This window comes from Hyla sarda, chromosome 4, assembly GCF_029499605.1.
Source record: "Hyla sarda isolate aHylSar1 chromosome 4, aHylSar1.hap1, whole genome shotgun sequence".
Lineage (NCBI taxonomy): Eukaryota > Metazoa > Chordata > Amphibia > Anura > Hylidae > Hyla > Hyla sarda.
In genome coordinates this window covers 269,733,626-269,761,599 of record NC_079192.1, presented here as the reverse complement: position 1 = coordinate 269,761,599, position 27,974 = coordinate 269,733,626, and the positions used below count along the sequence as shown (strand labels likewise).

The window sequence follows — 27,974 nt, the reverse complement described above, 5'->3', positions numbered from 1 at the left end:
TAAGTAAAATGGCGTAGCACTCCATTATAGGGAAAAATAGTGGCAATGCTTAAAGGTTCTATGGAGGAAATAAAGCATTGCATGTGGAAATCCTGTGGTGTCCCGGTACCGTATTGCATACCGTACCTTGGTTGGGGGTCCCCAAAGTCAGAGTTCCTAGTAACTGTGGGGGTCCACTTCTATAGTCATCCCCTAGTCACCCCTCATCTAGTTAATATTTTATTAAATTACATGAAAATGCTGTATATAATATGTATGCTTACTTTCATAGAGTTGCAGGACCTTAGGTCATGTGATTCGGGTTAGTACTCTATGGTAGGTAAAAGGACCTTTGGAGGTTCATGGGTCATGTGATTACCCATAATACTTTGTAAAGCTGATTGACAGATGGTCTGGACCAATCCTAAAACGGCCAGCCCCTGCCCATATAAGGGAGCTGCAGCCAATAGTCGCTCTCTTGGGTTCCGGATCGTTGGAGAGTCAAGATCTGTGCAACTTACAACGACAAATACTGGGCCAAAGCCTGCCGGCCTCGGCCTGAAGCTAAACAGTGAGTTCTTACAACTTCCCTGCTCATGCTAGCAGGATCACTGGACCTAAACAGACCCCTAAATCCAGCGGATCTATGCTTACAAAATCCTTCTAATCTAAAGAACTTACAAAAGTCCCAACCACATGTCAATCTTCGCTTGTTAGAGCTGTACATAGACTTTGTTATAAAGACTGTTCCTGTTAACACATGTTACAGAAAATCTTCAGTAAAGTTTCCAATAGTTTCCAGCAAAGCTCTGGTTGTGGACATTACATTTATTCTACATCTCCCTATCGCTTTTGGAAAGGGTGGCGATAGGCCAAGTATCACCGTATTAACCCGCACCCTGGCGTCACGACTGACAAGAGTTAATTATACCCATGATATACCTCACAGCAACACCCCAACTGCCATACACCCCCCCCCCCCCCCCCCCCCAAGGCACCACAAAGCCTTTTTGGTGTCTCACGAACAGGATACGGGTGTGTGCCTGCTGCTGTTGCCACCAGTGAAAGTGTACTCCCCCCTATATAAGAGACTGTGTTTATGTGCTGCAAACCGCATTTCCATGTACAAGAGCGGTGTGTGTGGTGTACAATACAAGGGGGCCACGCTAAAAGTAAGGGGGGGAGGCAAAGATTTATTCGCTGCGCAAATGTGTAAAGAGTAAAGAGAGAGGCGAATTTATGCTGCGATCCTCTGGTCTGGGCAGCATGCCAAGAGTTAACTTGCTGCCAGAGAAGCGCGTGAAAAAGTCCCGCGCTGCACCACGGTCTGCCCCTGGGCATGGCTGCCAAGTTAATGTATCGCAGCCGAAAGGGAACTTATGTGCACAGACGTTGCTCCAGGGAGGACCGGAAGTCGGGGCTGCACCGATGACGTTCTTCCTGCCGGCAGCCATTTTGGGGAAGCCCAGTATAAAAGAAACCCTGCAAAGCGACCTCTTCAGTCTGCACAGAGAGCTGGAGAGTACAGACATGGAGGAGAGCAGTGTTCCTCGGGGCGAAAGCATAAAGATGTCACCGGAACAGAGGAAAGTTGTGGCGGTCGCAGCCCAACTGTTCCAGAACTGTTACGCCGAGCGCTCCGGGTCCCCGCTCCTCCCCGGAGCGCTCACAGCGTTCTCCTGTTCGCAGCGCCCCGGTCAGACCCGCTGACCGGGAGCGCTGCGATAATGTCCCTAGCCGGGATGCGATTCGCGATGCGGGACGCGCCCGCTCGCGGTGTGCATCCCGGCCCGCTTACCAGACTCGTTCCCCGTCTGTGCTGTCCCGGCGCGCGCGGCCCCGCTCCCTAGGGTGCGCGCGCGCTGGCTCTCTGGAGAAGGCGGATCGTTGGAGAGTCAAGATCTGCGCAACTTACAACGACAAATACTGGGCCAAAGTCTCCCGGCCTCGGCCTGAAGCTAAACAGTGAGTCCTTACAACTTCCCCGCTCATGCTAGCAGGATCACTGGACCTAAACAGACCCCTAAATCCAGCGGATCTATGCTTACAAAATCCTTCTAATCTAAAGAACTTACAAAAGTCCCAACCACATGTCAATCTTCGCTTGCTAGAGCTGTACATAGACTTTGTTATAAAGACTGTTTCTGTTAACCCATGTTACAGAAAACAGTGAAGTTTCCGAAAGTTTTCAGGAAAGCTCTGGTTGTGGACATTGCATTTATTCTACATCTCCCTATCGCTTTTGGGAAGGGTGGCGAAAGGCCAAGTATCACCGTATCAACCCTCACAATGGCGTCACGACTGACAAGTTAATTATACCCGTGATATACCTCACAGCAACACCCCAACTGCCATACACCCCCCAAGGCACCACATACTGAAACCAATAATACCATTATACAAGGAGGAATATTATCACCATACATATTACCATCATACTGTTACTGACCAAATCCTGTATACTGAAACCAATATTACCAATAATACCAGTATACAAGGAGGAATATTATCACCATACATATTACCATCATACTGTTACTGACCAAATCGTGTATACTGACACAAATATTACCAATAATACCAGTATACAAGGAGGAATATTATCACCATACATGTCACCATGATACTGTTAGTTTATGTTCACAATGTGGAATTCTGCGAGTAGAATTAAGCGCAGTGAACAGTACCATCCGTGCGAATGGGTCTTCCGCGAGACCCATTCACGCTGGGGATCTCAATGCAAGTCTATGGGAGGGGGTCGTGACAGCCTAAAAATGTCATGTGGGTTTAGCATTGGTGTTTTTTCTGGCCTTTTTCCTCCCCAATTCTGCTTCTACTTCAGACAGTTCCCTGAGATTTGGAAATGCTATCGCCCAACTCCTGGGACGTGCAGTTCTGAGCGCCGGGCAGGTGGGGGGGGTTGGGAGATAGAGGGCGATCCACTGTAGAGGTTACCTCTTGTTCCCTGGTGTCCGTGGCTCTGTCATTTATAGAGCCTGGCTGGACCAGGTTTGATCAATGGAGTGCATTTATCTGTATAAGGAATCTAATGATTCCTCCTAAAAGTCCCCTAAGTGTCAAATCTAAATTTACTAAAAGGTTAGACACACATTAAACCCTTCCATATTAAAAGTTCAAATCACCCCCTTTTCCTATATAAAAAAAAAACATGTAAGCATAATAAAAACAGACATATTTGGTATTGCTGCCTGTGTAATTGTCCAAACCATTAAAATTTTACATTATATATCCTGTACAGTAAATTATGTAAGTGTTAAAAAAAAATACCAAATCCCAGAATTACAATTTTTTTTTATAACATCCCTTAAAAAAGTAAAAATCTATTAAAAAGTAAGATCAATACCAAAATGATACTCATACAAACAACAGATTATGGCACAAAAAGTCCTCGATTTTATATTATATGTGTATCATCAATTTTCTAAAAATGACTCAATTACTTTTTGTAGTATTGTATGTACTCACATTGTAACACTAGAGGGCATAATAGCATCAATTACCATCCTTTACCATCACTTAACCACATGAATTCATTCTACATGAAGAAAAACTTGCAATGGAGGTAACAAACAATTCCTTGCTTCTATCTCCAAAACACATTGATGCTGGAATGAAAAAAAAGCATTCTAAGGCACATATACGTTGGCATCCTATCAAAATAGGATGCCGATGTATGCGGGCATGGACAGACATGAGCCCCAGTTTCTTCAAAGGCCTTTGGATGTAATCTGCTACTGACTATGTTCAGGTTGTTTCCAAACATATACTGTACATGTTTGTATACATTCCCTAAAGCGAAGCATGCTTTAGTGGCTGAATACAAAAAACATATAGGCCCAGACATACTTATGTAAAAATTACAGTTTGTTGTTGGGTTTCTACCAATTCAAACATTTTCACACATTTCCCTATAGATTGTTTTTATGCTTTATTTTCCACCTACCTAGACAATTCTGCTCAGAACCCTAAAAATGGGTTATAGTCTCATTATGTTCTGCATTCCTAAAACATTTATTATAGGTTTCCTTTGGCTGGGTTCACACTACGAAATTTCTGACCGGAATTCTGCTTATGAATTTCGGTTGGAAATTCCGATGCAGCTGCAAAGCACATATTGCACAATATGCCACACCAAAAAAATATGCAATTGTATTTCTTACTTCCTGGATTACCTCTTTGTTGCAGAGGTTATTAGGCACATGCCACTTTCCACCAACTAAGGAACTTTAGCAGCCATTCAGTTGTGGGGGCATATTCCATGCTGTCATTCAACGGAGCAGTTTCTCCTTTTGCTTCTGTAAATGGGATTTGGTTGAGTACATACATAGTGATTTACTGTCATTACTAAGTGCTGGCCTGCAGATTGACAGTGTCTTGGAAGTTTTCCAGGTCCCAGGCCTAAAAAACAACCGCTTATATGTAACAACTACTGTACAACAATCTGTTCTTTAGAACATTTTGCTTTTAGTAGGTTTATTTGAACTGGTGTGTCAGGTTGACTGCGCATCAGCTTAAGCTATTATTTAAAAAAAATATATATAGATTTTTTTAAACAATGGTTTTTATCGAAAGTTAGTACATTATTGTTACATTTCAGGAAAAGTACAAGGATGACGATAAGATGACGTTAGTGTCATTTACAGAACTAGGCCCGGATGATCTATCAGGGCGCAAGACAATAACACATGTGGGATTTTATAAATGAGGAGCACCAGTTGTAACAGCCAAATGCAAGCTTAAAGGGGTACTCCACTGGCCAGCGTTCGGAAGTAAATGTTCCAAACGATTTTTTCACGCTGCAGGGGTCAGCCACGCCCCTCGTGACATCACAGCTACGCCCCCCTCAATGCAAGTCTATGGAAGGGGGAATTGAGGGGGTGGGAGCAGGATGTCAAAAGGGGTATGGCCGACCACCGCAGTGCGATAACTGCGTTCGGAACATTTACTTCCGAATGCTGACCAGTGGAGTACCCCTTTAAACTAACAGGCGAAGAACACTTAGAAGTGAAAGGGGGGAAGGTGGTTGGGCTGTACCCATGAAAAGCCAACAACACTACAAAAAGGCAAGTAGGCTGCTGGAAACTTCTTAGGTTGTCTCAAAAGACTTTAGGGTGCAGTTAAAAGTTTGCTGCTTACAACCAAATTTTCCCCATGATGTTTGTCAGCAAGAAAAGAATGAATAATTTTGTTCATACAATTAGAGTTGATAGTTCTCCAGAAGATATGAAAAAACACTAATGTTATCAATAGTAAGAAAATAGGAGACAAGATATAGGCTAAGATTAAGCATATGCTGGTGAAAAGACTATTAGAAGGGAATATTGGTGTAAACATCTCATTATTATTGCACTCTCTAACTCTTTTCTACAAACTCTCTACCATATCCTTTCTCCATGATGCAGACTCAGCCACCACATTCTATAACATTATAGTCACCTCAGCCCTCAAGTAAGTCGTCCCTCTCATTTACAATAGAATTCAATGTACCAACAGACTAATGTGACAAAACCGCTGAAGAAGGCTTCTCTGGCTGAATAGTGGCGATTGAAGAAAACGCACTCCACAGAAGACTTCATAACATGCAAAAAAGCACTCCTCACTTTCTAGACTGCACTCACGTCTGCTAAACAGGACTACTTTTCTACTATCCGATCTTTTCTATCCCACAACCCCAAGCAATCCTTAAACACCTTTGACTCCCTTCTCTGTCCCCCAGTGCCACCCCCTACATCTCACATCTCAGCTGACAACTTTGCTACATACTTCAGACACAAGATCAATATCAGAGAAAGCTTCAACATTACCAAAGGTACGTTTTCCAAACAACTCACCACATCGCACCTCATCACCTGTGCACTTGACCCACTCCTATCCCACCTTATCACTAACCTTACTACAGTTTTCATGCCAGCCCTAGACAGATATATGGTAAAAATAGTTGTCACGATTCGGCTTCCAGGTAGTGGATCCTCTGTGTCAGCGAGGGATTGGCGTGGACCGTGCTAGTGGACCGGTTCTAAGAGGCTACTGGTATTCACCAGAGCCCGCCGCAAAGCGGGATGGTCTTGCTGCGGCAGTAGCAACCAGGTCGTATCCACTAGCAACGGCTCTACCTCGCTGACTGCTGAGAAGGCGTGGGACAGAAGGACTAGGCAGAGGCAAGGTCAGACGTAGCAGAAGGTCGGGGGCAGGCGGCAAGGTTCGTAGTCAGGATGGGTAGCAGAAGTTCAGGTACACAGGCTTTGGACACACTAAACGCTTTCACTGGCACAAGGCAACAAGATCCGGCAAGGGAGTGCATGGGAGGAGGTCAGATAAAGGCAGGGAGCAGGTGGGAGCCAATTAAGCTAATTGGGCCAGGCACCAATCATTGGTGCACTGGCCCTTTAAGTCTCAGAGAGCTGGCGCGCGCGCGCCCTAGAGAGCGGAGCCGCGCGCGCCAGCACATGACAGCAGGGGACCGGGACGGGTAAGTGACCTGGGATGCGATTCGCGAGCGGGCGCGTCCCGCTGTGCGAATCGCATCCCCAACGGCCAAGACAGTGCAGCGCTCCCGGTCAGCGGGACTGACCGGGGCGCTGCAGGGAGAAAGACGCCGTGAGCGCTCCGGGGAGGAGCGGGGACCCGGAGCGCTAGGCGTAACAGTACCCCCCCCCTTAGGTCTCCCCTTCTCTTTGTCCGGTAACTGCCTCCCCTGGGATGAGGACACCGGGAAAGAATGGAGGGTTTCCTCAACGGCAGGCAGTACAGCAGGAGTGGGAATGGGGAGGGAGGGCAGAGGGCGAGGCCTGGCACGGGGCAGTGTGACACCAGGACGGGGGCCATGGGGAGGCACAGAGGCTTGCCTGACGGGACTGGGAGGGGGGGAGAGGCACTTCTTATGGCAGGCAGAGTCCCAGTTCCTGATCTCCCCGGTGGTCCAATCAATGGTGGGGGAATGAAGCCGGAGCCAAGGCAGACCGAGGAGGACCTCAGAGGTACAGTTGGGGAGAATGAAGAACTCAATCCTCTCAAGGTGGGGTCCAATAGACATGAGGAGGGGCTCTGTGCGGTAACGCACGGTGCAGTCCAATCTGGCTCCGTTGACCGCGGAAATGTAGAGCGGCTTGACGAGACGGGTCACCGGGATGCTGAATTTATTAACAAACGACTCCAAAATAAAATTTCCAGAGGCACCGGAGTCCAAGCAGGCCACGGCTGAGAGGGAGAAGTTGGCTGAAGAAGAAATCCGCACGGGCACCGTGAGACGTGGAGGAGCAGACTTGGAACCAAGAGACGCCACACCCACGTGAGCTGGGTGCGTGCGTGCGTTTCCCAGGCGTGGAGGACGGATAGGGCAATCCACCAAGAAATGCTCGGTACTGGCACAGTAAAGACAGAGATTTTCTTCCCTACGGCGATTCCTCTCTTCCTGGGTCAGGCGAGACTTATCCACTTGCATGGCCTCCTCGGCGGGAGGCCCAGGCGTAGATTGCAACGGATACTGTGGGAGAGGTGCCCAGAGATCTAAGTCTTTTTCCTGGCGGAGCTCTTGGTGTCGCTCAGAAAAACGCATGTCAATGCGGGTAGCTAGATGGATGAGTTCTTGCAGATTGGCAGGAATCTCTCGTGCGGCCAGCACATCCTTGATGCGACTGGATAGGCCTTTTTTAAAGGTCGCGCAGAGAGCCTCGTTATTCCATGATAACTCGGAGGCAAGAGTACGAAATTGGATGGCGTACTCGCCCACTGAAGAATTACCCTGGACCAGGTTCAACAGGGCAGTCTCGGCAGAAGAAGCTCGGGCTGGCTCCTCGAAGACACTCCGGAGTTCAGCGAAGAAGGCCTGGACTGTGGCTGTGGCAGGATCATTGCGGTCCCAGAGCGGTGTGGCCCAAGACAAGGCCTTTCCTGAAAGAAGGCTTACTACGAACGCCACCTTAGACCGTTCTGAAGGAAACAAGTCCGACAACATCTCCATATGCAGGGAACACTGAGACAAAAATCCACGGCAGAGTTTAGAGTCCCCATCAAATTTGTCCGGCAGGGACAAGCGGAGGTTAGGAGCGGCCACTCGCTGCGGAGGAGGTGCAGGAGCTGGCGGAGGAGATGGTTGCTGCTGTAGCAGAGGCAGAAGTTGCTGTAACATGGCGGTCAACTGCGACAGCTGCTGTCCTTGTTGGGCAATCTGCTGCGATTGCTGAGCGACCACCGTGGGAAGATCAGCGAGACTTGGCAGCGGCACCTCAGCGGGATCCATGGCCGGATCTACTGTCACGATTCGGCTTCCAGGTAGTGGATCCTCTGTGTCAGCGAGGGATTGGCGTGGACCGTGCTAGTGGACCGGTTCTAAGAGGCTACTGGTATTCACCAGAGCCCGCCGCAAAGCGGGATGGTCTTGCTGCGGCAGTAGCAACCAGGTCGTATCCACTAGCAACGGCTCTACCTCGCTGACTGCTGAGAAGGCGTGGGACAGAAGGACTAGGCAGAGGCAAGGTCAGACGTAGCAGAAGGTCGGGGGCAGGCGGCAAGGTTCGTAGTCAGGATGGGTAGCAGAAGTTCAGGTACACAGGCTTTGGACACACTAAACGCTTTCACTGGCACAAGGCAACAAGATCCGGCAAGGGAGTGCATGGGAGGAGGTCAGATAAAGGCAGGGAGCAGGTGGGAGCCAATTAAGCTAATTGGGCCAGGCACCAATCATTGGTGCACTGGCCCTTTAAGTCTCAGAGAGCTGGCGCGCGCGCGCCCTAGAGAGCGGAGCCGCGCGCGCCAGCACATGACAGCAGGGGACCGGGACGGGTAAGTGACCTGGGATGCGATTCGCGAGCGGGCGCGTCCCGCTGTGCGAATCGCATCCCCAACGGCCAAGACAGTGCAGCGCTCCCGGTCAGCGGGACTGACCGGGGCGCTGCAGGGAGAAAGACGCCGTGAGCGCTCCGGGGAGGAGCGGGGACCCGGAGCGCTAGGCGTAACAATAGTTATGTGCAATAACTGATGTCAATAGCTGTTGCAGACAGATATGATGGGATTAGGTGTGATCAAAGGGCACTAGCTTCAGGTAAAGCAACAACAACAACAAAAGGGATTTAAAAAAAGGGGAAGGGGATCTACTGGTGCTTTAAATACAGGCATGGTACCTGGGTTATTTAGGAGTTTGTACCACCAATTTCCTGATCAAGATACCAGGTGGGCTGGAGGAAACTGTGTGTAAGTGGATAAGTAACTGGCTCAGTGATAGGAAACAGACGGTAGTTATTAATGGTACATACTCTGAGTAGGTGGCTTTTACTAGTGGGGTACCACAGGGGTCAGTCTTGGGTCCTATTCTTTTTAATATATTTATTAATGACCTTGTAGAGGACTTGATACAAAATACCATGAGCTATGCAGTTAGTGCTTATAATGAAATGTACAGACACTCACTGTTAGATGCTTGACAGCTATTCCTTTCTTTATTCGATTATTTTCATTATTCAATAATGTTTGTAAAAATTCAAGGCTGTAACATTTCAAAGCTTGTTGATGTTATACAATCGGCATGCAACCGTCCCAGCAGAGGTGTAATACACTAGTCGGGAGCCATCAGAGTTGTTGTTTTCTGTCTAACTGCTCTCTGATGACTCACATCCCGGGAGCTGTGCAGTTCCTATGGGGATATTCTCCCATCATGCACAGCTCCCGGGACGTGACATCATCATTGAGCAGTTAGACAGAAAACTTCAGAAGCTAATAACTATTGGAAGGATTAAGATTTTTTAATAGAAGTAATTTACAAATCTGTTTAACTTTCCGGAGCCAGTTGATATATATATAAAAAAAGGTTTTGCCTGGAATACCCCTTTAATGCACTAAGTGACTCTACCAGGGTGGCTATTTAGGGTATGTTCACACTATAGAATTTCCCTGTGTGGATTTGCGCACCGGTAATTCCGCTGTGCGAACCTTAACAATGGTGTAAATGGGCCTTTCGCGGACCCGTTCACACTATGGAATTTTAGCAGCAGAGAATTCCACTGCTGAAATTGATCCACTAAAAGAATTAACTTGTACATTCTTTCAGTTGAATGAGACGCACACCTCATTGCCATCAATGGTGACCACGCAGGTCCATATGGTCCTATCGCCCAAGGATTTTGGTGGCTGCCACCAGATGAAATCTTCCACCGGAATTCCTGATCAGAATTCTGCAAGCGGAAATTCCTCAGTGTAAACATTCCCTAAGAAGGAAAGAGGATTTGCCCTCAAGTTCACCATTCAAGCATCTTCCGGCCCTCTTGTTTTGTCTACCTGCTTCCAAGACAATGTTATAAAACAAGACCAACCCACTCGGCCAATTACTGGTTGCAGTGGTGTCCTGTCTTGGCCAGTAATAGACTGAGCAGGCAAGTCTTGCTCCGTGTTGTCTTGGAAACGAGAAGTGAACAGCTGCAGGGGACCAGAAGCAGCTGCATCAGGATGGGTAAGTATTGCTTTTTTTTCTTTATTACAACTTGGCCAGCATTACATATAAAAATAACAAATCCTGGAATGCTCCTTTAGGCTGTGTTCACACGGTAGAATATCCGGTGGAAATTTGTATAAAATGCTGGCACTAGGACTGCTCGGAAATGCGCCGTCTCATAGACGGCAATGCATTGCCTTGCAGAATCCGCAAAAATAGTGAACATGTGGACTCCAGACTCCAAAAACATGTTTTTGTGGACTCCAGAATCAGGATTTCTGTGGCAAATGTTGCTGCTGCGGATATTCTGCCATGTGAAAAGAGCAGCAGAATTCCACTGAAATCAATGGGACTCTGCTGCTGCAGAATATCCGTGCAGAAGATTCATGTGGAATTCTGCACGGACATTCTGCCTTGTGAATATGGCCTTAAAATATGCTATTCACTTGCATTAACTGGGATATGTCAGAATCTGAAATGACAGAATCCTAAAGCTGTGAATATGGCTTTTTTCTGTAAGGTTATTAGGCTATCATTTAAGCTGTAGGGTTTTCACGACTACATGAAAGTATGTGTTGCCAGAAATAAGATAAAATGTTTTTTTCTTGGCAAAGTCAGCTAATCTGTTTAAAAAGCAGTGGGTTGACTAGTCATCAGTTTCCAGAGAAACTTCTATGCGAGTCCGGTTTTCTTACTGTGAGCTTCTTGTTGCCAACATCTTTACACATAAAGAGGGAATGTATGCAGAGGCGGTGACTAATCTACTGCGTGGCCTCAGGCAAAGATTAAATGCTAGCTGTTCCCCAGATCCCAGAAAAGTGTAGGTGTGAAAGAAACTGGCAGAGAAGTGCTCAGCAGGTTTCTTCCCACCTTCCTGGTCCAATGCAGTAAAAACTACTATAGGGGATGTGTAGTACAATAGAACTGCAGAAAAGTAAGAAAACATCTAAAATCTATGGGGGATATTTATCAAAACCTGTCCAGAGCAAAAAAATGCTAAGTTGCCCATAGCAACCAATCAGATCGTTTCTTTCATTTTACAGAGGCCTTTTTAAAAATGAAAGAAAAAATCTGATTGGTTGCTATGGGCAACTCAGCAACTTTTCCTTTGCACAGGTTTTAATAAATCTCCCATATATATAACTCAATGTGTGTGTGTGTGTATGTATGTATGTGTATATGTTCCAGCATCACGTCCAGATGGCTAAAGAGATTAACATGAAACTTGGTACACGTTACTTATATGTCCACTAAAAATATAGGATAGTTCATTTAACCCTAACCTACCCTACCAGGGTCAGGGTTTTTGTTTAAAGTCCAATGCAAATCTATGGCAAATGTATGCTCCAGATATTTCGATAATACTTGGTCACATGTTACTTATATGTCAAATAAAAATATATAATAGTTAAATTAACCCCTAACCTACCCCTAAATGTAAAGGATGTGGTTTTAGTTTCAAGTCCCATGCAAGTATATAGGACTTCGGGTGCCTTACTCCACAAACTCCGCTCTGCAACTCCTGGTGAATGTGTCAGTCACTGGCAAGCCACACCCTTCCCGCATGCCATACCCCATCTTGCAAAGACACGCCCACCCTTTAAGCCACATCAGTTTTATTTTCAGCTTACAATTTCTTTACCACAACGCAGCCCCACCTGAGGACGGGATATGAGGACGGGATATGAGGTCAGGATATGGGGACGGGATCTGATGTTGGGATATGAGGACAGGATATGAGGTCGGGATATAGGGACGGGATATGAGGTCGGGATTATGGGGACAGGATCTGATGTTGGGATATGAGGACAGGATATGAGGTCGGGATATAGGGACGGGATCTGATGTTGGGATATGAGGACAGGATATGAGGTCGGGATATAGGGACGGGATATGAGGTCGGGATATGGGGACGGGATCTGATTGTTACGCCGAGCGCTCCGGGTCCCCGCTCCTCCCCGGAGCGCTCGCTTCACTCTCGCTACCGCAGCGCTCCGGTCAGCTCCACTGACCCGGTGCGCTGCGATACCGTCTCCAGCCGGGATGCGATTCGCGATGCGGGTGGCGCCCGCTCGCGATGCGCACCCCGACTCCCGTACCTGACTCGCTCTCCGTCTGTCCTGTCCCGGCGCGCGCGGCCCCGCTCCCTAGGGCGCGCGCGCGCCGGGTCTCTGCGATTTAAAGGGCCACTGCGCCGCTGATTGGCGCAGTGGTTCCAATTAGTGTGTTCATCTGTGCACTCCCTATTTATACCTCACTTCCCCTGCACTCCCTCGCCGGATCTTGTTGCCATTGTGCCAGTGAAAGCGTTCCATTGTGTATTCCTAGCCTGTGTTCCAGACCTCCTGCCGTTGCCCCTGACTACGATCCTTGCTGCCTGCCCCGACCTTCTGCTACGTCCGACCTTGCTTCTGTCTACTCCCTTGTACCGCGCCTATCTTCAGCAGCCAGAGAGGTTGAGCCGTTGCTAGTGGATACGACCTGGTCACTACCGCCGCAGCAAGACCATCCCGCTTTGCGGCGGGCTCTGGTGAAAACCAGTAGTGACTTAGAACCGGTCCACTAGCACGGTCCACGCCAATCCCTCTCTGGCACAGAGGATCCACCTCCTGCCAGCCGGCATCGTGACAGTAGATCCGGCCATGGATCCCGCTGAAGTACCTCTGCCAGATGTCGCTGACCTCACTACGGTGGTCGCCCAGCACTCACAACAGATAGCGCAACAAGGCCACGAGCTGTCTCAACTGACCGTGATGCTACAGCAGCTACTACCACAGCTTCAGCAATCATCTCCTCCGCCAGCTCCTGCACCTCCTCCGCAGCGAGTGGCCACCTCAGGCCTACGACTATCCTTGCCGGATAAATTTGATGGGGACTCTAAGTGTTGCCGTGGCTTTCTTTCACAATGTTCCCTGCACTTGGAGATGATGTCGGACCAGTTTCCTACTGAAAGGTCTAAGGTGGCTTTCGTAGTCAGCCTTCTGTCTGGAAAAGCTCTGTCATGGGCCACGCCGCTCTGGGACCGCAATGACCCTGTCACTGCCTCTGTACACTCCTTCTTCTCGGAATTTCGTAGTGTCTTTGAGGAACCTGCCCGAGCCTCTTCTGCTGAGACTGCCCTGTTGAACCTGGTCCAGGGTAATTCTTCCGTTGGCGAGTACGCCGTACAATTCCGTACTCTTGCTTCAGAACTATCCTGGAATAATGAGGCCCTCTGCGCGACCTTTAAAAAAGGCCTATCCAGCAACATTAAAGATGTTCTGGCCGCACGAGAAATCCCTGCTAATCTACATGAACTCATTCATCTTGCCACTCGCATTGACATGCGTTTTTCCGAAAGGCGTCAGGAGCTCCGCCAGGATATGGACTTTGTTCGCACGAGGCGCTTTTTCTCCCCGGCTCCTCTCTCCTCTGGTCCTCTGCAATCCGTTCCTGGGCCTCCCGCTGTGGAGGCTATGCAAGTTGACCGGTCTCGCCTGACACCACAAGAGAGGACACGACGCCGCATGGAGAATCTCTGCCTGTACTGTGCCAGTACCGAACACTTCCTGAAGGATTGTCCTATCCGTCCTCCCCGCCTGGAAAGACGTACGCTGACTCCGCACAAAGGTGAAACAGTCCTTGAAGTCAACTCCGCTTCTCCACGTCTTACTGTGCCTGTGCGGATATCTGCCTCTACCTTCTCCTTCTCCACTAAGGCCTTCTTGGACTCCGGATCTGCAGGAAACTTTATTTTGGCCTCTCTCATCAACAGGTTCAACATTCCAGTGACCAGTCTCGCCAGACCTCTCTACATCAATTGCGTTAACAATGAAAGATTGGACTGTGCCGTGCGTTACCGCACGGAACCCCTCCTAATGTGCATTGGACCTCACCACGAAAAAATTGAGTTTTTGGTCCTCTCCAATTGCACTTCCGAAATTCTCCTTGGACTACCCTGGCTTCAACACCATTCCCCAACCCTGGATTGGTCCACTGGGGAGATCAAGAGTTGGGGTCCCTCTTGTTCCAAGGACTGCCTTAAACCGGTTCCCAGTACTCCCTGCCGTGACCCTGTGGTTCCCCCTGTAACCGGTCTCCCTAAGGCCTATATGGACTTTGCGGATGTTTTTTGCAAAAAACAAGCTGAGACTTTACCTCCTCACAGGCCTTATGACTGTCCTATTGACCTCCTCCCGGGCACTACTCCACCCCGGGGCAGAATTTATCCTCTCTCTGTCCCAGAGACTCTTGCTATGTCTGAGTATATCCAGGAAAATTTAAAGAAGGGCTTTATCCGCAAATCCTCCTCTCCTGCCGGAGCCGGATTTTTCTTTGTGTCCAAAAAAGATGTCTCCCTACGTCCTTGCATTGACTACCGCGGTCTTAATAAAATCACTGTAAAAAACCGCTACCCCCTACCTCTCATCTCTGAACTCTTTGATCGCCTCCAAGGTGCTCACATCTTTACCAAACTGGACTTAAGAGGTGCCTATAATCTCATCCGCATCAGAGAGGGGGATGAATGGAAAACGGCATTTAACACTAGAGATGGACACTTTGAGTATCTGGTCATGCCCTTTGGCCTGTGCAACGCCCCTGCCGTCTTCCAAGACTTTGTTAATGAAATTTTTCGTGATTTCTTATATTCCTGTGTTGTTGTATATCTGGACGATATCCTGATTTTTTCTGCCAACTTAGAAGAACACCGCCAGCATGTCCGCATGGTTCTTCAGAGACTTCGTGACAATCAACTTTATGCCAAAATGGAGAAATGTCTGTTTGAATGTCAATCTCTTCCTTTCCTAGGATACTTGGTCTCTGGCCAGGGACTACAAATGGATCCAGACAAACTCTCTGCCGTCTTAGATTGGCCACGCCCCTCCGGACTCCGTGCTATCCAACGTTTTTTGGGGTTCGCCAATTATTACAGACAATTTATTCCACGTTTTTCTACCATTGTGGCTCCTATTGTGGCTTTAACCAAAAAGAATGCCAATCCTAAGTCATGGCCTCCTCAAGCGGAAGACGCCTTTAAACAGCTCAAGTCTGCCTTTTCTTCGGCTCCCGTGCTCTCCAGACCTGACCCTTCTAAACCCTTCCTATTGGAGGTTGATGCCTCCTCTGTAGGAGCTGGAGCGGTCCTTCTACAAAAAAATTCTTCCGGGCATGCTGTTACTTGTGGGTTTTTTTCTAGGACCTTCTCTCCAGCTGAGAGGAACTACTCCATCGGGGACCGAGAGCTTCTAGCCATTAAATTAGCACTTGAGGAATGGAGGCATCTGTTGGAGGGATCAAGATTTCCCGTTATTATTTACACCGATCACAAGAACCTCTCCTATCTCCAGTCTGCCCAACGGCTGAATCCTCGCCAGGCCAGGTGGTCTCTGTTCTTTGCCCGATTTAATTTTGAGATTCACTTTCGGCCTGCCGATAAGAACATTAGGGCCGATGCTCTCTCTCGTTCCTCGGATGCCACGGAAGTAGAGCTCTCTCCGCAACACATCATTCCCCCTGACTGCCTGATCTCCACTTCTCCAGCCTCCATCAGGCAAACTCCTCCAGGGAAGACCTTCGTTTCTCCACGCCAACGCCTCGGAATCCTCAAATGGGGTCACTCCTCCCATCTCGCAGGTCATGCGGGTATCAAGAAATCCGTGCAACTCATCTCTCGTTTCTATTGGTGGCCGACTCTGGAGACGGATGTTGTGGATTTTGTACGAGCCTGCACTGTCTGTGCCCGGGATAAGACTCCTCGCCAGAAGCCCGCTGGCCTTCTTCATCCTCTGCCTGTCCCCGAACAGCCTTGGTCTCTGATTGGTATGGACTTTATTACTGACTTACCTCCATCCCGTGGCAACACTGTTGTTTGGGTGGTCGTTGATCGATTCTCCAAGATGGCACATTTCATTCCTCTTCCTGGTCTTCCTTCAGCGCCTCAGTTGGCAAAACAATTTTTTGTACACATTTTTCGTCTTCACGGCTTGCCCACGCAGATCGTCTCGGATAGAGGCGTCCAATTCGTGTCAAAATTCTGGAGGGCTCTCTGTAAACAACTCAAGATTAAATTAAACTTTTCCTCTGCATATCACCCTCAATCCAATGGGCAAGTGGAAAGAATTAACCAGGTCCTGGGTGATTATTTACGCCATTTTGTTTCCTCCCGCCAGGATGACTGGGCAGATCTTCTACCATGGGCCGAATTCTCGTATAACTTCAGAGTCTCTGAATCTTCCTCCAAATCCCCATTTTTCGTGGTGTACGGCCGTCACCCTCTTCCCCCCCTCCCTACTCCCTTGCCCTCTGGTTTGCCCGCTGTAGATGAAGTGACTCGTGATCTTTCCACCATATGGAAAGAGACCCAAAATTCTCTTTTACAGGCTTCATCTCGCATGAAAAAGTTTGCCGATAAAAAAAGAAGAGCTCCCCCCATTTTTGCTCCCGGAGACAAGGTATGGCTCTCCGCTAAATATGTCCGCTTTCGTGTCCCCAGTTACAAACTGGGACCACGCTATCTTGGTCCTTTCAAAGTCTTGTGCCAAATTAATCCTGTCTCTTACAAACTTCTTCTTCCTCCTTCTCTTCGTATTCCTAATGCCTTTCATGTCTCTCTTCTTAAACCACTCATCATCAACCGTTTCTCTCCCAAGTTAGTTTCTCCCACTCCTGTCTCCGGTTCTTCTGACGTCTTCTCAGTGAAAGAGATACTGGCCTCCAAGACGGTCAGAGGAAAAAGGTTCTTTTTGGTGGATTGGGAGGGCTGTGGACCTGAAGAGAGATCCTGGGAACCTGAGGACAACATCCTAGACAAAAGTCTGCTCCTCAGGTTCCCAGGCTCTAAGAAGAGGGGGAGACCCAAGGGGGGGGGTACTGTTACGCCGAGCGCTCCGGGTCCCCGCTCCTCCCCGGAGCGCTCGCTTCACTCTCGCTACCGCAGCGCTCCGGTCAGCTCCACTGACCCGGTGCGCTGCGATACCGTCTCCAGCCGGGATGCGATTCGCGATGCGGGTGGCGCCTGCTCGCGATGCGCACCCCGGCTCCCGTACCTGACTCGCTCTCCGTCTGTCCTGTCCCGGCGCGCGCGGCCCCGCTCCCTAGGGCGCGCGCGCGCCGGGTCTCTGCGATTTAAAGGGCCACTGCGCCGCTGATTGGCGCAGTGGTTCCAATTAGTGTGTTCACCTGTGCACTCCCTATTTATACCTCACTTCCCCTGCACTCCCTCGCCGGATCTTGTTGCCATTGTGCCAGTGAAAGCGTTCCATTGTGTATTCCTAGCCTGTGTTCCAGACCTCCTGCCGTTGCCCCTGACTACGATCCTTGCTGCCTGCCCCGACCTTCTGCTACGTCCGACCTTGCTTCTGTCTACTCCCTTGTACCGCGCCTATCTTCAGCAGCCAGAGAGGTTGAGCCGTTGCTAGTGGATACGAACTGGTCACTACCGCCGCAGCAAGACCATCCCGCTTTGCGGCGGGCTCTGGTGAAAACCAGTAGTGACTTAGAACCGGTCCACTAGCACGGTCCACGCCAATCCCTCTCTGGCACAGAGGATCCACCTCCTGCCAGCCGGCATCGTGACACTGATGTTGGGATATGAGGACAGGATATGAGGTCGGGATATAGGGACGGGATGTGAGAATGGGATATGAGGTTGAGATATGAGGACAGGATATGAGGTCGGAATATGAGAAGGGGATTTAGGGTTGGTAAATGAGAAGGGGATATGGGGTCAGGATTTACGTATCGTCCTTTGTTGTTTTTCCTCCCCCACATGGATAACGTAGGAAAAAACGGGCAGCGCTAAGTACTCACCTAGTATATAAATAATCATTGAATCTGAAACCTCAGTGGGAGATGTACTGGCCAGCTTATTGTTTTTGCAGTAACATGTACATCTCAAGGGTTTCAGGGGTAAACAGAAGGTATTTTGGTAGAATATATTTATGCTGACAATACACATTAAAGATGAACAAACCCGCATTGGCTGACCAGCTAATGTGTATGGAGGCCTTCTGACTCTCTCTTGATGGGGGAGGGGAGAACGATTGGGTATGTTAGATTTCCCCATGCCAGAGGTATCTGGCAGCAGCTTTCTCCACATTTACAAAATGTGCATGCTTGCACAGGCTGAAGCAAAGAGAACACCTTTAAAAATGCTGTCATTGTGGTAGATGTTCTTTAAAGAGGTCATTACACAATTAAGTATGAGTATGACATCACTTTCTTATCGATGACAGACCATCGATAAACATGGAGACAGCATGGAGACTTCAGCCACCCACTGTGCAGGAAATTGCGAAACAGCCCCTAAGCCATTTTTGTTTCTTCACTCTCATGATAAATAGAATTTCTAAAGATCATACCTTTCCCCCATCATAAAGTTATGGCATATTCTAGTGGTGTGCCATAAAATTACATAAAAGTAAGTGGTATTCTGGAAGATAAATGTTTTTTTAAGGACTCAGGGTGAAATTATTAACAAAAAACATATACCTGCCAAAAAATTGCACTCTACTTCCGTTCAAAAAAAAAATATATATATAAAAGTCAGGAATACCCCCTTAACGACAATGGACATAAATGTACATTCTGTTGCCCTAGTATTTACATCCTAAGCGGCAGTTGGACTATAAAGCGAGCACAGGAGCGCAGTTACTTGTAGCCAATAGTGATTTCGCTGTTCTCCGTCATTAACCCCTTAGGTGCCTTGATCAATAGCAATCACTGCTAGGAGGTACTCCGGTCCTAAGACATCTTATCCCCTATCCAAAAGGATAGGGGATAAGATGTCTGATCATGGGGGTCCTGCAGCTGGGGACCCCCGCAATCTCTCATGCAGACACCCACCTGTGGCAGCTGCACAGAGCAATGTTCACTCCGTGTCTAAAGGGTCACGACTACGGGACCCCCCACGATCAGGGATAAGATGTCTTAGCGGCATATGAGGGGTTAATGGCAGACATCAGCGTAATCGCTGATGTCGGCCATTACCAGCGGGTCCACGGCTGCTGACAGACCCCGGGAATGAAGCGAGCACAGCTCCTGTGCTCGCATCACAGCCACGCCGTAAATGTATGGCGCTGTACGCTAAGTGACGCTATGCAGCGCCGTACATTTACGGCGCTTGTCCTTAAGGGGTTAAGCGCCAAGACAAATTCCCCCTTAATCGATCAAAATGTATGTGAGGGTCCAAAATGTGGTATCGATAAAAAGTAAAGATCACAGTGCAAAAAATTAGCCAGTCACATATATGGAAAAATAAAAAAGTTATAGGTGGTCAAAATAGGGCGATTTTAAACATACTGATTTTGTAAAAAATAAAAGTTTTTTTTTTTTTTTAAAGCAGTACAATAATAGAAAAGTATGTAAAGATGGGTATCATTTTTAACGAATTGACCCACAGAATAAAGAAAACATGTGATTTTTACCGTAAAGTGTATAGTGTGAACACAAAACTGAAAAAAAATATTTTATGGTAAAATGACAGGTGTCATTAACAAATACAGTTGGTCATGCAACAAACAAGCCTTCATATGGGTCTGTTGATAGAAATATAAAAGAGGTATGGATTTCAGAAGTGAGGAGGAAAAAAGAAAATGCAAAAATAAAATTGCTCTGGTCCTTAACCCCTTAAGGACTCAGCGTTTTTCCGTTTTTGCATTTTCATTTTTTTCCTCATCACCTTCCAAAAATCATAACGCTTTCAATTTTGCACCTAAAAATCCATATTATGGCTTATTATTTGCGCCACCAATTCTACTTTGCAGTGACATTAGTCATTTTACCAAAAAATCCACGGCGAAACGGAAAAAAAAAATCATTGTGCGACAAAATTGAAGAAAAAATTTCATTTTGTAAATTTTGGGGGCTTCCGTTTCTATGAAGTACATTTTTCGGTAAAAATAACACCTTATCTTTATTCTATAGGTCCATACGGTTAAAATGATACCCTACTTATATAGGTTGGATATTGTCGTACTTCGGAAAAAATCATAACTACAGGCCGGTATGAGGACTCATTTTTTGCCCCATGTTCTGAAGTTTTTATCGGTACCATTTTTGTATTGATCGGACTTTTTGATCGCTTTTTATTCATTTTTTCATGATATAAAAAGTGACCAAAAATACACTATTTTGGACTTTAGAATTTTTTTGCGCACACGCCATTGACCGTGCAATTTAATTAACAATATATTTTTGTAGTTTGGACATTTTCGCACGTGGCGATACCACATATATTTATTTTTATTTACACTGGTTTTTTTTTTTAATGGGAAAAGCAGGGTGATTCAAACTTTTAATAGGGAAGGGGTTAAATGACCTTTGTTAACTTTTTTTTTTCACTTTTTTTTTTTGCAGTGTTGTAGCTCCCATAGGGATCTATAACACTGCACACACTGATCTCCTATGCTGATCCCTGCAAAGCCATAGCTTTGCAGGGATTAGTCAGATAGGCGGTCGATTGCTCAAGCCTGTAGCTCAGGCTTGGAGCAATCAATCGACGATCGGACGCCGCGGAGAGAGGTAAGGAGACCTCCGCCTGCGTCCCAGCTGATTGGAACATCGCGATTTTATCGCCATGTCCCGATCAGCCCGACTGAGCTGCCGGGAACGGTTTACTTTCGTTTTCAGACGCGGCGATCAACCAGTGGTGAAAAACTTATCCCCTATCCTAAAGATAGGGGATAACTTTCAGATTGCGGGGGGCGACCGCTGGGCCCCCCCCCCCCCCGTGATCTCTCTGTACTGGGCCCCAGATAGCGCATGTTGACCACCGATCTGGCTCTGCCATAGAGTTGTATTGAGGGGGCGTGTCAGGCAACGCTTCGTGCAGTGGTCAACACGCCCCCTTCCCGCGAGCTGTTGGGGCCCCGTAAAGGAGATCACGGGGGGCCCCAGTGGTCGGACCCCCCCCTTGATCTGAAACTTATCCCCTAGCCTTAGGATAGGGGATACGTTTTTCACCACTGGACTACTCCTTTAAGGTCAAAATAGGCTTGGTCCTTAAGGGTTTAAAGCAGCATAATAATAAAACAAATAAAATAAACATGGGTATCATTTTAATCTTTATGACCCACGGAATAGGGATACCATGCCATTTTTACTACAAATTTAACTCTGTAAAAATGAAAACCCCCAAAAGTTGTAGAATTGCGGTTCTCTTTTAAACCTCTTGGGGACGCAGGGCGTATGCATACACCCTGCATCCCCGATCCTTAAGGACCCAGGGCGTATCTGTACGCCCGTGGGAATTCCGGTCCCCGCCACTCACCGGGTGGGGACCGGACCGGGACGCCTGCTGAAATAATTCAGCAGGCATCTCGTGACAATGCTTGGGGGGGTCCTGAAACCCCTGCCCCCAATGTCGGCCCCATGTCAATTCAGCGATTCCTGGTCAATTGAGTCCCCGGTGACCCGGAAAAAAAAAGGGTGATATGTGCACCTATCACCCTTTAGCGGCAAGAATGAGGTGGTACTGGTGCCACCTAACAATCGTCCTGATTCCTTGGCCGTTACTGGCCGACGAATCAGGACTCCTGCTGTGTGGGTGTCCTGAAACTGCACCTGCTCCGCCCCTATTCCGGAGGGCGAGAGCGGGTTCCGGGACTGTGTACCTTGAGGGGGGGCCCCTGGAGTGGAGACGGTGGTGGCGAGCATGAGGATCGTGTGAGGTGTGTTCGCAGCAGCAGAAGGTAAGGCTGGCCTCCTGCTGTTGCTTAGCAACAACGAACAGCATGCACAAAAGGGCATGTTGGGAGTTGTTGTTATGCCACAGCAGAAGGCACAACTACAACCCCCAGCATGGTAGTTTGTGCATGCTGGGGGTTCTAGTTATGCAACAGCTGGAGGCACGTTTTTTCTATGAAAAAGCGTGCTTCCAGCTGTTGCATAACTACAGGGTGGGCCATTTATATGGATACACCTTAATAAAATGGGAATGGTTGGTAATATTAACTTCCTGTTTGTGGCACATTAGTATATGTGAGGGGGGAAACTTTTCAAGATGGGTTGTGACTGGTGGCCATTTTGAATCCAACTTTTGTTTTTTCAATAGGAAGAGGGTCATGTGACACATCAAACTGAGGCTAGGATTTTACTGAGATTTTTGCCCTGCGATTTTTTTGGCTTAAAAACGCAGTAAAATCGCCAGAAAAACTGCCACTGTTTTTCCCTGTATTTTGGTGTTTCTTCTGACGTTTTTTCTTGCCTTTTTACCTTTGTGTGGAATTTGCCTTTTTTGGCCCCTTTGGCGATTTTTGTACAAAAATAGTTGGGTACCAAAAAAAAAAAAGGGATGCAGTAGGGATGTAAAAAAAATATTTTGACTAAATGTTTTTTTTTATTGCAAAATTTGAGTTTTTTTTTATAAAGTGTGTGTGTGCGTTTAACTTTTTTTCTATTTTTGTTTAAATTTTTTATGTAGTACTACTACTCCCAGTATGGAACACACTGTTACATGATGGGAGTAGTAGTACCTGTACTATAAACATATCGCTCCGGGTGTCAGTCCTGGCAGAGATGCGGCTCTATACAGCGCTCACATCTTTGCACTATACTCCGGCCAGTGATGTGAATAGAATATCATTCATATTTTCCGCCCAGAGCTGTGATTGGCCGGATGGTTGCAGCCAATCACAGCTCTCAGAGGGAAATATGAATGAGTGGCCAAGTATAGTGTAGAGATGCGAGCGATGTATACTGCCGCTCCATCTCTGCCATAGACAGGACGATCACAGTGGATGTCAGTAGTGATACCCACTGTGATCTGTTTTTACCTGCAGGTACTATTACTCCCAACATGGAACACACTATGCTCCATGCTGGGAGCTGTAGTACCTGCATTAATAGACAGATCGCAGCGAGTGTAATTTCTGACACATGATGCGATCTATTAATGCAGGTACTACAGCTCCCAGCATTGAGCAGAGTGTGCTCCATGTTAGGAGTAGTAGTACTTGTAGTTAAGGAAAGATCACAGCGGATGTCACTACTGACACCTGCTGTGATCCTCCTGTATAATTTATAGATGCGGCCGCTCTTCTATGGTCCCCTGTAGAGATGAGCGAACTTACAGTAAATTCGATTTGTCACAAACTTCTCGGCTCGGCAGTTGATGACTTTTCCTGCATAAATTAGTTCAGCTTTCAGGTGCTTTGGTGGGCTGGAAAAGGTGGATACAGTCCTAGGAGACTCTTTCCTAGGAATGTATCCACCTTTTCCAGCCCACCGGAGCACCTGAAGGCTGAACTAATTTACGCAGGATAAGTCATCCATTGCCGAGCCAAGAAGTTCGTGACAAATCGAATTTACTGTAAGTTTGCTCATCTCTAGTCCCCTGCACTGACTTATATATACACATGTTCCTATTTCCCACAGAGAGCTGTGATTGGCTGGAACCATCTGGCCAATCACAGCTCTCTGCGGGAAATATGAATTGGTGAATATATACGTCAGTGCAGGGGACCATAGAAGAGCGGCCGCATCTATACATTATACAGGAGGATCGCAACGGGCGATCTGTCAATTAGTACAGGTACTACTACTCCCATCATGGAACAGTGTGTTCTATGCTGGGAGTAGTAGTACTACCTAAAAAATGTTGGGGGAAAAAAGTTAAAAACACACACACATACACTACAATTTTATTATTGTCGGCTACATTTTTAGTGCTTTACCCACCCACATAAATTGATCCCTATTTAAAAATTAATAAACATTTCGTAATAAAAAGGATAAATTTCGTTTAGATTGTTTAGATACAATTTTTTCCATGACTACTGTATCTTTTTTTTATTTTTATGGTACCTTATGAAATTTTAATAAAAAAGGTATATCCATCCCTTTTTTGGATCGCTAAAGTCCAAAAAAGAATAAAAACCGCCTGCAAAAAGACTTCTATGGGAGGAAAATGCCACGATTTCAGGGCAAAAAATGCCAAACTAGGTTTTGTCGGGCGTTTTGAAAATCCAGCCTCTGAGCTTGAAATTGCTGAAAAATGCCAAAAGGATAAAAAAAAAAAAAAAAAGCCAAACTGAAAAATGTCAAGTGAATCTGGCATTTTGCAGTTTACTACTGACTTTCACCTAACATCTGGACGCAGTGTTTTATCGCCTTAGGCCGGAATTCCTCTGCAATTTTTTTGGCAAAAATGCTGTAAAAAATGCCAATTTTCCCACAGTGTTTTTTCAGCGAAAAAATGCCGTGTCCAGATGTTAGCTGCAAGTCAATAGTAAACTGCAAAATGCCAGATTGACTTGGCGTTTTTGAGTTTGTCGTTTTTCAGCAATTTCAGAGGCTGGATTTTCAAAACGCCCGACAAAACCTAGTTTGGCATTTTTTGCCCTGAAATAGCGGCGTTTTCCTCCCATAGAAGTCTATGGGAGAGCAAAAACGCCAAGAAAAACGCCATGCTGGTTTTAACTTTTGCGTTTTTGCAGGCAGTTTTCATTCTTTTTTGGACAAAAAAGTGATGGAGATACCTTTTTTATTAAAATTTTGTAGGGTACCATAAAAAAAATTATAAAAAAGATACAGTTGTGAGGGAAAAAATTGTATCTAACAAAATGTATCTTTTTTATTACGAAATGTTTATACATTTTTAAACAGGGATCAATTTATGTGGGCGGGTAAAGCACTAAAAATGTAGCGGCCAATAATAAAAATGTAGTGTGTGTGTTTTTCACTTTTTTTTAAACATTTTTTAGGTAGTACTGTTCCATGATGGGAGTAAATAGTACCTATACTAATAGATAGATCGCCACGTTGCGATCCTTCTGTATAATTTATAGATGCGGCCGGCCGCTCTTCTATGGTCCCCTGCACTGCCGTATATATACACCTATTCATATTTCCCGCAGAGAGCTGTGATTGGCCAGATGGTTCCAGCCAATCACAGCTCTCTGTGGGAAATAGGAACATGTATATGTATATATATGTATATATATATATATATATATATATATATATATACACGTCAGTGCAGGGGACCATAGAACAGCGGCCGGCCGCATCTACACATTATACAGGAGGATCACAGTGGGTGTCAGTAATGACATCCGCTGTGATCTTTCCTTAACTACAAGTACTACTACTCCTAACATGGAGCACACTCTGCTCAATGCTGGGAGCTGTAGTACCTGCATTAATAGACAGATCGCATCATGTGTCAGAAATTACACTCGCTGCGATCTGTCTATTAATGCAGGTACTACAGCTCCCAGCATTGAGCATAGTGTGCTCCATGTTGGGAGTTGTAGTACTTGCAGGTAAGAACAGATCACAGCAGGTATCACTACTGACATCTGCTGTGATCGTCCTTTCTATAGCAGAGATGCAGAGCGGCTGTATACACACATCTCTGCACTATACCCGGCCACTCATTCATTCATATTTTCCTCAGAGCTGTGATTGGCTGCAACCATCCGGCCAATCACAACTCTTGGCGGAAAATATGAATGATGTTCTATTCACATCACTGGCCAGAGTACAGAGCAGAGAAGCGAGCGCTGTATAGAGCCGCATCTCTGCTATATTATGAACACTCGCATCGGGGGTCAGGACTGACACCCGGAGCGATATGTCTATAGTACAGGTACTATTACTCCCATCATGGAACAGTGTGTTCCATGCTGTGAGTAGTAGTACTACATAAAACATTTTTTTTTAAATTGGTAAAAAAAAAGTTAAACACACACTTTATAAAAAAAATTATAAAAATTTTTCTATAAAAAAATACATGTAGTAAAAAAAATTTACATCCCTACTGCAATTAGACACAAAGGTAAAAAACGCAAGAAAAAACGCCAAAACGCAGGGAAAAACAGTGGCAGTTTTTCTGGTGATTTTTCCGGCGTTTTTAAGCCAAAAAAATCGCCTTATTGGGAATTTCACAAGAAAAACACTGGTGTGCTTGGTTTTAAAGTAACTTTATTATTTCATGAGTTACTTACAAGTTTCTCTTTGTTTACAGCCATTGACATGTCATCGAGGTTAACACGTGAGGAGTGGATAGAAATTGTGTTGATGTCTGGTGAACGCAGTAACCGGGTCATTGCAGCAGATTTCAATGCAAGACACCCTACGGGACCACCCATCTCCCATGCTACAGTTAGCAAACTGCTTGCTAAGTTTCGGGAAACTGGTTCAGTGTTGGATTTGCCAAAATGTGGATGCATGAAATCTGTCACTAATGAAGAAACATCAGTGGCTGTCCTAGCTTCATTCAGCAAGAGCTCACAGCGTAGCACTCGCCGCATGTCACTGGAGAGTGGCATTAGTCGAACATCCCTTCGGCAGATATTAGCTACTCACAAATGGCACCATTACAAACTCCAGCTACTGCAGCATCTCAACGAGAATGACCCAGATCGGCGCACTGAATTTGCAGAATGGGCAAAACAAAAATTGGAACACGACCGTCAGTTTACGCGGAAGATTTTGTTCAGTGATGAGACAAACTTTTATGTGAATGGTGAAGTTAACAAACGAAACCACCGCTATTGGTCTGACACTAACCCACATTGGATAGATCCCTCCAAGACTGTTGGAACACAAAAATGTATGGTATGGTGTGGTATATTGGGTACAAAGATAGTGGGGCCATTCTTCATTAATGGAAACCTCAAGGCCACTGGATATGCAAAATTGTTACATGATGATGTGTTTCCCTCTTTATGCACTGAAGCTGGCACGTTCCCTGAGTTTTTCCAGCAAGATGGTGCACCCCCACATTATGGGTGTCAGGTCCGAGCATTCCTAGATGAACAGTTTCCTGGAAAGTGGATTGGTCATCGTGGGCCAGTTGAATGGCCCCAAGGTCTCCCGATCTGACCCCCTTAGACTTTTATCTTTGGGGTCATCTGAAGGCAATTGTCTATGCTGTGAAGATAAGATAGATGTGCAGCACCTGAAACTACGGATACTGGAAGCCTGTGCTAGCATTTCTCCTGCAGTGTTGCTATCAGTGTGTGAAGAGTGGGAGAAGAGGGTTGTATTGACAATCCAACACAATGGGCAGCACATTGAACACATTTTATAAGTGGTCAGAAACTTGTCAATAACTCATGAAATAATAAAGTTATGTTAAAACCAAGCACATCATTGTTTTTCTTGTGAAATTCCCAATAAGTTTGATGTGTCACTTGACGCTCTTCATATTGAAAAAACTAAAGTTGGATTCAAAATGTCCGACTTCAAAATGGCCACCATGGTCACCACCCATCTTCAAAAGTTTCCCCCCTCACGTATACTAATGTGCCACAAACAGGAAGTTAATATCACCAACCATTCCCATTTTATTAAGGTGTATCCATATAAATGGCCCACCGTGTACAACCCCCAGCATGCACTGACAGCCAAAGGGCATGCTGGGAGTTGCAGTAATATGCCTCCAGCTGTTGCATAACTACAAGTCTCAGCATGCCCTTCGGCTGTTAGTGCATGGTGAGAGTTGTAGTTTTGCTACAGCTGAAGGCACCCTGGTTACGAAACACAGAGTGTTACCTAACTCAGTGTTTCGCAACCAGTGTGCCTCCAGCTGTTGCAACCTACAACTCCCAGCATGCACTGATAGTGC

The 27,974-nt window shown here is 46.6% G+C and overlaps 1 protein-coding gene across 1 annotated transcript; it reads left to right on the top strand.

Moving 5' to 3' along the window:
* Positions 1-56: 56 nt before the first annotated feature.
* Positions 57-27,486, top strand: LOC130369218 (uncharacterized). Its single transcript, XM_056574164.1, has 2 exons — positions 57-550; positions 26,370-27,486. The coding sequence occupies exons 1-2, from the start codon at positions 388-390 to the stop codon at positions 27,227-27,229; spliced, it is 1,023 nt and encodes a 340-aa protein (XP_056430139.1). The 5' UTR covers positions 57-387; the 3' UTR covers positions 27,230-27,486.
* Positions 27,487-27,974: the final 488 nt, after the last annotated feature.

What these genes read in the sequence shown, in the direction of transcription:
- LOC130369218 (XM_056574164.1), top strand. Translation starts at nt 388, where the DNA reads ATGGTCTGGACCAATCCTAAAACGGCCAGCCCCTGCCCATATAAGGGA. An exon ending in CCTCGGCCTGAAGCTAAACA is followed by an intron (nt 551 to 26,369) that starts GTGAGTTCTTAC and finishes CTTTGTTTACAG; the next exon opens with CCATTGACATGTCATCGAGG.